The sequence below is a fragment of the Mercenaria mercenaria genome, chromosome 11 (assembly GCF_021730395.1).
Source record: "Mercenaria mercenaria strain notata chromosome 11, MADL_Memer_1, whole genome shotgun sequence".
Taxonomy (NCBI): Eukaryota; Metazoa; Mollusca; class Bivalvia; order Venerida; family Veneridae; genus Mercenaria; species Mercenaria mercenaria.
In genome coordinates this window covers 112,068-123,192 of record NC_069371.1, presented here as the reverse complement: position 1 = coordinate 123,192, position 11,125 = coordinate 112,068, and the positions used below count along the sequence as shown (strand labels likewise).

Here is an 11,125-nt window from a genome sequence, read left to right as displayed (position 1 = left end):
AGTCAAGGTAAATATTTCACAACCTATAATCAAGCATAAAGCAAAGGAAAAAAAGAAAAGAAAATTGACTGGAAAGAAAAGAGAAGCAATGAAAAATCTGTTACAGACAAGCAAGAGTTCCACTTTACATTACAGTTTGCTAGGAGAAATGCCAAAGGAAGAAGTCAGTGCTGGAAATTACACCAAATGCCAAAGTAAGGAAGTATTAAGGAAATTGAAAAGCGAATGGAATGTCAGCGACGTCCTTCACAATGACACCTTCACAGAATTGACAATTGTGCAAGAAGTTTTGTATGATGAAGATGATGATAGCAAGACTGTAAGAGGATATATACAAGAAATATCATATAGACCATTGATTATTACCTTGTACAAAGAAGAATCTCTAGAGGTTGCCAGAAATGAAATACGGTATGGAGATGGAGTCTTCTACCTTGATGCAACAGGAGGAGTTGTTTCAAAAACACAGGTATCCAGGACTGTTTTCTATTATGCGATAGTTGTAAAAGCATTTGATAAGGGACAACCTCCAGTACCAGTGTTAGAGTTCCTTTCGGATCAGCACGGGACATATTTTGTTGTAAGACCATTCTTATCATTTTACGCAGCACTGAAAAGGTTCTCGCCAACATACAGCCAGCCTAAGAGGGTTGAATGCGATTTTGCTTGGGTGTTCATACATACCATTTTACTGGTTTTCAACAAAACATCAATTGAGGAGTACTTGAAAATGTCTTTTTCCATAACCAGAGGTGACACAGTACCAAGGAAACATCTGACAGTTGTACACTTGTGTGCCACTCATGTGCTTAAAGCTGTCCGTGACCATATAAAAGATATTGTGAAGGACAAAGAAATGAGGCAGCTGGTCATCAGAGTGTTTGCTCTACTGCAGAACTCAGTCTATCTTCAGGAGACAGTCCATATCTGGAAAATTGTATGCACCGTGTTCGGAAACGAGTACTCTTCCAGACCAGTATTGAGAGCAATAGAAGAAATGAGAGAAATGGTATTGAAGGCATCCACAGAGGGCATTGATGATGACCTGCTATGCAGTGAAAGTAAGTACTTAGGTGTGAGTTCAAGGTCACACATTGAGGTTAAATGTCTACAGGCTTTTCTCCTGACTTGTTTGTAATTTGACCATCATCAAGGTATTTTGCATGACACAAGTGTTTAACTTATTGAAATTACATGTTCCAGAGAAAAAACCTGTACCCTAAACTTACAGGTAAAGTTGACACTTTTAGATCAAAAGCCAGTATATTTATGTTCCTGTTTTGTCAGTACATCATCCATAAAGAGTTTTGATATTACTTGGCCAAATATTCCCATAATTGCCCATTAATTTTTAAGGTGAGCTTTTGTGATTGCCCTGTGTCCGTAGTCGTCCGTCAGTTGTCGTTAACAATTTGACTGTTAACACTCTAGAGGTCACAATTTTGGCCCAATCTTAATGAAACTTTGTCAGAATGTTACCCTCAATAAAGTCTTGGACGAATCCGATATTGGGTCATCTGGGGTCAAAAACTAGGTCACTGCGTCAAATCATAGGAAAAGCTTGTTAACACTCTAGAGGTCAAAATTTTGGCCAAATCTTCATGAAACTTAGTCAGAATGTTACCATCAGTAAAATGTTGGATGAGTTCGATATTGGGTCATCCGGGTTCAAAAACTAGGTCACCAGGTCAAATCAAAGGAAAAGCTTGTTAACACTCTAGATGTCACAATTTTGGCCTAATCTTAATGAAACTTGGTCAGAATATAACCCTCAATAAAATCTTGGACAATTTCGATATTGGGTCATCTAGGGTCAAAAACTAGGTCACCAGGTCAAATTAAAGGCAAAGCTTTTTAACACTGTAGAGGCCACATTTATGTCTGTATCTTCATGAAATTTGGTCAGAATGTTAATCTTGATGATCTCAAGGTCCAATGTGAATATGGGTCATGGTCAAAAACTAGGTCACCAGGACAAATCAAAGGAAAAGCTAGTTAACACTCTAGAGGCCACATTTATGACCGTATCTTAATGAAACTTGGTCAGAATGTTAATCTTGCTGATATATAGATCAAGTTCAAATCTGGGTCAGATGGGGTCAAAAACAAGGTCACTAGGTCAAATCAAAAGAAAAGCTTGTTAACACTAGAGGCCACATTTATGACTGTATCTTCATGAAACTTAGTCAGAATGTTAATCTTGATGATCTTTAGGTCAAGTTCGTATCTGGGTCTTATGGGGTCAGAAACTAGGTCACCGGGTCATATCAAAGGAAAAGCTTGTTAACACTCTAGAGGTCATAATTTTGGCCCAATCTTAATGAAACTTGGTCAGAATGTTACCCCTCAATAAATTCTTTGACAAGTTTGATATTGGGTCATCTAGGGTCAAAAACTAGGTCACCAGGTCAAATCAAAGGAAAAGCTTGTTAACACTGTAGAGGCCACATTTATGACTATATCTTCATGAAACTTTGTTAGAATTTTAATCTTGATAATCTCAAGGTCTTGTTTGAATCTGGGTCATGAAGGGTCAAAAACTAGGTCACCAGGTCAAATCAAAGAAAAAGCTAGTTAACACTTTAGAGGCCACATTTATGACCGTATCTTAATGAAATTTGGTCAGAATGTTAATACTGATGATTCTTAGGTCAGGTGAGCAATACAGGGCATTCATGGCCCTCTTGTAATAATTTCCAGACTCATTGGTCAAAGGTCAGTCTCACACTTGCCATACTGGTCTGTGGCCATTGACTTTGTGTAGAGTGCATGATTTGAGTCAGTAGGTCAAATGTCATGGTCAGATCTGCCGTGTCATATTTTCTATCCATATTACAAGTCATGTTGATAACCATTCAAGGAATTCATGTTGAATTTTGAACTTAGTGATTAATGATGATTATTTGAAGAGTGCATCAATACACTTGCAAACATATGCACACAACACACTCCTGTGTGAAGCTCTTATTTCCAACCTGTTTAACAATGAAATGTTTTTATGTCCCAGCCATAAAATATAGGGTGGGGGCATATAGTGTTGCCCCTATCTCTGTGTTAGTGTGTGTGTTTGATTGTGTGTTCGGGAAAGAATGTTGTTGGTGTCTGGGCCATAACTTTGACATGCATGGTCCAATTTAAGAATAATTCGACAGAAAGGATAAGCATGGATGGACCATGTGTCATGAGCATAAACCATTTCACTACCACAAAGGTCGAGGTCAGTCTTTGGTTGAACATAGCCAATTTTCAATACATAAGTGGTCTTTGTGTCTGGTTCACAACTTTGACATGCATGGTCCGAATTAAAAATAATTTGACACAAATGATAAGCATGAAAGGACGATGTGTCATGCAAAACAACCATTTCACTAGCTCAATGGTCAAGGTCACAGTCTTTGGTTGAACATTGCCTATTTTCACTACATATACAGATTACTGAATTTTCTGGTTTTCCTACAATATTTTTTTTTTCTTGGTAAATAAATTGGGCCAAGGGTCCTTGTTTTAGTTTGTGAGCACCATGCCTCTGACCTTTCTCATGTGGCAGGGGCATCCGTGTTTGTGACACATTTCTAGTCTTATATTGATAATATAAGCAAACAACGACTGTACAGTTTTATGTATTAATCAATTTTCAAGTTTAAAAATTATTTATATAGCACACATTTGTACCTACATGTACATCATTCTAATATGACTCAGTTTGATTTTCAGTTAAACAAATTAAACAAATAGGGAAATCATACTCTGTATATTCTTTAATAAACAACAGTTGACGCGCAGACTGGTAAGAGCATTATGACATCAAATTGCCGCATGACATGCGATCCGTTACTCCTCGAGGTAAATGAAGTCCAGCATAATATTTATCAAAATAGACGATCTTGGTTCTGGGTTGAACAGTATTTCAGTCCATACAGCAAAAAAAAAATACAAGAACAAAAAAACAATTCATATGCATCTGAACTCTGAACTGTTGTAAATTGGATGATAAACCTCTCGAAGGCCTTGATTATTTGTTAATTGACATACATCAGGTCATTAGGTTATACAGGAGCTGATGTTACGTCCTTTTGTGTTCATAGGCAATACTTCAGATACATGTTTAGAATATGCAGGCACATCAGTGAAGTTTCAGCATAAAAACGGATATAGCAAATTTTCATCTTACAGTAGGGCACTTCTTTTGTGTGGCAATGGGCTAGTTTTAATATAAGTTCTACAAAAGTCTAATTGTAAATATTTGATATTAAAGTTTCTTATGCCCCCAAAGGTGGGCATATTAAAATCACACTGTAATGAGATGATGTTCCATGTGCTAGACCCTGACTGCTGCCTTCAAGGTCAAGGTCACACTTATAAGTCAAAGGTAAACATGGTCTGTTTCTTGTTCAGCCCATAACTCTTCCATTTGTCAAGGGATTTTGAAAAAAACTTTGCCTACATGTTCCCTATTATAACAGGACATGTCATTCATCCAGGCCCATAGCTCTAAGGTCAAGGTCACACATAGAAGTAAAGGGTAAACATGGTCTGTTTATTGTTTCTTTCATAACTCTGCCATTGATGAAGAGATTTAAAATTAATTCGCATAAATGTGTTCTTTGATGAGATGACTTGTCATGCTGAAGGCCAAGACCTTCAACTCTAAGGTCAAGGTCACATTTAAAAGTCAAGTATTAACATGTTTTGTTCCTTATATCTGGTCCATAACTCTGCCACGTATCAACGGATTTGAAAATAATTTGAAACAAATGTTTACTACATTGAAAAGATGTGTTGCAATTTTGACTTGTGTCTCTCATGTCAGCATCAAGGTCACAAAATGATTCATGCCTATTCTGGCATAGTTTACGCAAACAACTGAAGCATTCTTGGGCACACTTCTAGGGCATTTGTCACCAATATTGACAGCCCTTATTTAAAAAAAACAAAAAAACACTCCCTAAATGTCAGAATTGTTGTGTTTTCTGCTTCAAAAGTATCTTTTCAGTAATTTCAATTAAGTTGTAATTTGTTGTGCTAACTATTCAGACACTCAGAAAGAATATCATATTACTTTACAGTTCCAGATGATGAAAGTGAGGCGGAAGAAGTGCCAGTTGTTGGAATTAGAAACGCATCTCCTTTCAACAGAATATTCCAAAGATGCATGGAGCAAGTAATCATTGAAGACCAGACATGTGAAGATGAAAATGAGTACTACTGTATAGATGTTCTTAAACTTCTACAGAAGAGTTACATGCCACTTGTCAGCCTTTGGAGTGGTCTGATGTTAGGGGATTTGAGCAGACACCAGCAAAAATCACATGAAATAGATAAAGTAGTATTAGAAGAAACAAGAGATACTAATGCCAATGTCGAAAATTGGATGAAAATAATGAAAGTGGATACGCTAGGTGGAAAGAAAAAAATACGAATTGGACTATTTGCAAGACATGCCCATAAAACCCTGAAAGGCAGATTAAGAGAATATTTAAGAGGAGTTGATGAAGCCCCCAAAAAGCGACCCTTGAAGAAGAGGAAGACAATGCCAAAGTCTGAGGCACCGGAAGTTACAGAAGAAACATGGAAGAAAAATACTGAGAAATCGGGAACAACCAATAAGCCATTTTTTTATTCTCCTCCAAAGAAATTCCCTTCACCAAAAAAAGGTAAAAAAACACCGCAGGTCAGAAAGAAGAAAACAACAAACAAACCTTATCAGAGAAAAGGAACAAGTGCAAAATCTGAAAATGTACAAATCCCACTAGTTGTTTCTAGCGGAAGTGTGTCTGATGCTTTGAAGAATGAACGTTTCAGTCAGTACATACCAAAGCCGCAGACAGATCCAGTAAAAGGTACAAAAATCGAAGAGGAAAAAGGTAACAATGAGATGGATGATTCAGACTCTTTGGGCAAAAAGATGGGAAAAGGTAGCAAAAAGATGGGAAAAGGTAGCTCCAGTGTACCCTCCAGTGGTAAAAGAAAACAGTTTACGATCTTTGAGATGAGGGGGTTTTCTGCAGGCTTGAAGAAGAGACCTGGTATAAAACACTTTGGCAATACCTGTTGGTTGATATCTACTTTACAAGGACTGGCAGCCCTGAAAAACACTGATCCTCAAGGTAAGAACATTGTTTTAATGATAGTTCAGCTATTGCTACTTTGTGTTCATCCTAATTTCTGTTGGTAAATCTTGACAACAGCTTTTAAATTAAGCCTTCAAGGGGAAGCATTTACTTGACACTTTGTTGGAAATTATTTTCTACTATATATTTCTTACATACCACTGGCTGAATTTGAGTGATGCTCCCTGGAGGAGATAAACATATTGTCTGTGTTTTTTTATTATTTCACAGTTATTGCCCTTTGATTATTTAGCATTACAATCCTTGTGCAGAGAATTGATAAAGATCTATTGTCTGTAATTCAACTAAAATTCATAGTACCGTTACCGCTGTATAGGATATATACATGTTATCTTTAGGTTCAGGTCCATAATTTCTCATTCAGCTATTGTCTGTTGATTATGGAAGGGGCCTATATACAAAAAAGGTTCCAATTGTCTAAAAATAACTAGGCCAATTTCAGCTGCCTGTTCTCTCAAAAATAATTGAATATCATGTCTCACGTGTGGTCTTAACACTTCTTAGAAGAATGTCACGGCAGTTTAAATTTTTTCAGTAATTGTTAATATTACTTTGCAGTGGTTTTCATAATAAAAAAATAACATTCTAAATAAACAGTTATCAGCTAGTTGCAGCTGGCTTGTTCCCATAAAAAGTGTAATAATGAAACCTTTCAGGTACAGATATTATTAGCAGAAACACAAGGCCTGTCTTACAGTCTCTAAGGAAAACAACTGGAAGTCCTAAGTATGTTGATATTGAAGAACTTAAGGTAATAGTTTAAGATTAATCTTTTTATTTATGCAGCAATCATCAACTTAATGTTCTCCTCGACTATTTGATAAACAACATTGAGTCTGAAATCATTAGTCCTCCACCTCTGATTCATTAGGGGAAGTTGGCAGTTACTTGCGGAGAACAGGTTTGTACTGGTACAGAATCCAGGAACACTGGTTAGGTTAACTGACCGCCATTACAGGACTGAAATACTGTTGAAAAAGGGTGTTTAACCCAAAACAAACAAACAATAATGCTGATTTTTTGTGCATATTTATATCAGTCTAAGTTCAGTTTATAGATATACCAGTACTTGGACCATTGGAGAAGGTCAGTTCTTCCAGATCTGTGTAAATATTTTAAAATATATTGCTTAAATAGCAGAAATATTTGATACAGCTTGGGTTTTTTGCTGTTTTTTCCCTCTGAGTCACGAAAGTTTAGCATGTAAGCAGTTTTCAGAAACTTCAAAGAAGAATGTTTTCACACATCCTTGGAATTATAAGATGATTTTAAATGGCAGGTTTCATGCCTCTTGCTTAAAAGTTTTGGATAGACATGGTTTTGGTTTAGGAATAATTGTGATAATTACGCATGTTAGCAGGCTTATATTGGGAAAAACATCTTCCTTTCTAAAACATCAAGGCCTAAAACTTGGGTATTTGGTCTTTGACATTATGTAGCAGGGTTGTCAATAACAACCAGCTGAAATAGAAAGGTCATGTGGCATTGGGCCTGTTGAGATTCGAAAAAAAAAACGTTTGTTTTGCCTTAAAAACAAAATTGTTTCGGGTAACCTGATCCTACGTAGTTAAACCCACTGACTCTAGCATTTTTCAAGATTCTGTAAAGAAAATATAATGTGCATTATTTTGCTTAAAAAACTCTCCATCCAGCCTAAAATCATTATTATTGCAGTCTTTCGGTTCATATTTATATACATTACACAGTGCTCAGTTCGACACTTACTATTCCTACCATCTCTTAATTGCCGAGCAACATATGTCATACACTGATAATGTTTTCAAACACAGGCATCTGCCTCTCAATCTTTGATTTGATTTGAAACACCACAATTTTGTTTTTTTTATAACTTTTCTATTGCATTCACAATTTCATGTCATTTTCAGGTTTGTGCAAGATTTTAAGGTAGCTGAGTGCATTGTTCTTAAGCTGACGGTCTGTTTCTTAAAATTTGCTTTAGCGTATTCCAGTAAGCAAAACAAGCTGATCTGGAATAAAGAATGTTTTATTCTGCTCCAATGTTGAAAATATTTTATTTAATAATACACCTTTAACTTTATAAACAGGAAGCAATAAATTCTGATATTCCTGGACTTACTATTGGGAGACAGCATGATGCAGCACATTACCTTACTCACCTTATAAATAAATCATGTGAGGAGGATAACACACAAATGGAGATAGAAGTGGAGAATATTTTACAATGTGTAACATGTAAACAGGTTTGTTTTTATGTGTTATTTTTAGCTATGGTGATATACTACAGTTTGATATCATCGTTTTGACTTTCCTGAAATTATTCAAATTGCTTACCTTTATTGTACTTGTGATGAACCTTCCTGCTGGCATATAGAAAATCAGTGGTTCTACCAAGAAATCCAGTCATGCCTGAATTTATGCTTTCAGGAGCCACTTTCATATTCCACTGACAGCAAAGTCCAGGAAGTTGCCATATGACCTATAACTGTGTTGGTGATACATTAAACAAAAACATTCTTGACATCTTGCCAAAATTAGTGAAAGAAAACATTTTGGGGCCTCCCTTGACAAGTGTTTAAATTGATGTTGTTAAATTTAAATCATAGCCCATAATCCCTCTTAGAGTAAAAATATACACACTCAGTTTAATACTGTTATAAACTTTTTAGCTCACCTGTCACATAGTGACAAGGTGAGCTTTTGTGATCACCCTTCGTCTGTCCGTGCGTCCGTCAACAATTTCTTGTCTGCACGATAGTGATTTTATTTATGATTTTATTTTAACCAAACTTGCACACAACTTGTATCACCATAAGATCTTGGTTCCTTTCTGGAACTGGTCAGATCCCATTATGGATTCCAGAGTTATGGCCCCTGAAAGGGCCAAAATTAGCTATTTTGACCTTGTCTGCACAATAGCAGCTTTTAATATGATTTGATTTTTACCAAACCTGCACACAACTTTTATCACCATAAGATCCTGGTTCCTTTTTTGGACTGGCCAGATTCCTTTATGGGTTCCAGAGTTATGGCCCCTGAAAGGGCCAGAATTAGCTATTTCGACCTTGTCTGCACAATAGCGGCTTCATTTTTAGCTCGACTATTCATAGAATAGTGAGCTATTGCACTCGCCCATGCGTCGGCGTCGGCGTCGGCGTCTGCGTCCGCGTCCGCGTCCCGATTTTGGTTAAGGTTTTGTATGTAAGCTGGTATCTCAGTAACCACTTGTGGGAATGGATTGAAACTTCACACACTTATTCACTGTGATGAACTGATCTACATTGCACAGGTTCCATAACTCTATTTTGCTTTTTTACAAAATTATGCCCCTTTTTCGACTTAGAAATTTTTGGTTAAGGTTTTGTATGTAAGCTGGTATCTCAGTAGTTACTAATGGGAATGGATTGAAACTTCACATACTTCTTCACTATCATGATTTGACATGCACTAAGCAAGTCCCATAACTCTACTCTCTTTTTTTTTCAAAATTATGCCCCTTTTTCGACTTAGCAGTTTTTGGTTAAATTTTTGTATGTAATCTGATATCTCAGTATCCACTAATTGGAATGGATTGAAACTTCACACACTTGTTCACTGTCATGATCTAACATGCACTGTGAAGGTCCCATAACTCTACTTGGCATTTTTACAAAATTATGCCCCTTTGACTTAGCACTTTTTTGTTAAGTTTTTGTATGTAAGCTGGTATCTCAGTATCCACAAATTGGAAAGGATTGAAACTTCACACACTTGTTCGCTGTCATGATATGACATGCAGTACAGAGGTTCAATACCTCTACTTTGCATTTTACAAAATTATGCCCCTTTTTCAACTTGTATTCATTCAATTGACAAGGCTGTTGAATAGTCGAGCGTTGCTGTCCTCCGACAGCTCTTGTTTATTTTTTTTTAACCAAACTTGCACACAACTTGTATCACCACAAGATCTCAGTTCCTTTTTTTGAACCGACCAGATTCCTTTATAGGTTCCAGAGTTATGGCCCCTGATAGGGCCAGAATTATCTATTTTCACCTTGTCTGCACAATAGCAGCTTCATTTATGAGTTGAATTTAATCAAACTTGCACAAAACTTGTGTCAACATAAGATCTTGGTTCCTTTCTTGAACTGGCCGGATTCCATCATGGGCTCCAGAGTTATGGCCCCTTAAAAGTCCAAAATTTGCTATTTTGGCCTTGCAGCCATATAGAGACTTCATTTATGGTTTGATTTGGTACAAACTTGCAAAATATCTTCAACAACAATAAATCTTGGATTCAATGACGAATCTGTCAGATCCAATTGTAGGTTCTAGAGTTATTTTATATCTGATTACCTCCCCTGATTGTAATCAAAATGGATTTATATCAGTAAATACTTATAGGACTTATTTGAAATTTCATTATTGTCATTAGTTGGACTGAGACAATCAGGGTAGATAACTATGGACTGATTTTATATCAAATTACCTCCCTTTATTTCAAATTAAAATGGGTATATCTCTGTAGCTAATGAAAATACTGATCTGAAATTTCATTTATGTCAGCAGATGGACTTGGACAATCAGTGAAGACACATATTGACTGAATTTATGACAGATTACCTTCTTTTATTTTTATCTAAATGAATACACTTTAGCAGCTTCTAATGAGATTGGTTTGAAACGTTATTTATGTCTTCCATGTTAAGAAATAGTCATATTAGATAACTCTTGATTGAACATTTGTCAATATGAATACTTTACTAATATATTGTTGTATAGGCTTGTACTCTGTATCTCCTACATGCATATACCAATGCATGATTACCTCCCCTGATTTTAATAAAAATGGATTTATCTTGGTGAATATTTATAGAACTCATTTGAAATTTCATTATTGTCTTTAGTTGGACTTAGGCAATCAGGGTAGATAGCTATGGACTGATTTTATGTCAAATTACCTCCCTTTGTTTCAAATTAAAATGGGTGTATCTCAGTAACCAATGAAGATACTGATTTGAAATGTCATTTGTGCC

At 36.1% G+C, this 11,125-nt stretch overlaps 1 protein-coding gene across 1 annotated transcript in view; it reads left to right on the top strand.

Moving 5' to 3' along the window:
- Positions 1-85: 85 nt before the first annotated feature.
- The window catches only part of LOC128546961 (uncharacterized), a 43,429-nt gene continuing 32,389 nt past the window's right edge, over positions 86-11,125 (top strand). Inside the window, exons 1-4 of the mRNA XM_053518391.1 lie at positions 86-1,061; positions 5,067-6,107; positions 6,788-6,882; positions 8,198-8,353. Coding sequence (XP_053374366.1) covers positions 89-1,061; positions 5,067-6,107; positions 6,788-6,882; positions 8,198-8,353 — 2,265 coding nt within the window. The 5' untranslated portion in view covers positions 86-88. The remainder of the gene's footprint in view (positions 1,062-5,066; positions 6,108-6,787; positions 6,883-8,197; positions 8,354-11,125) is intronic.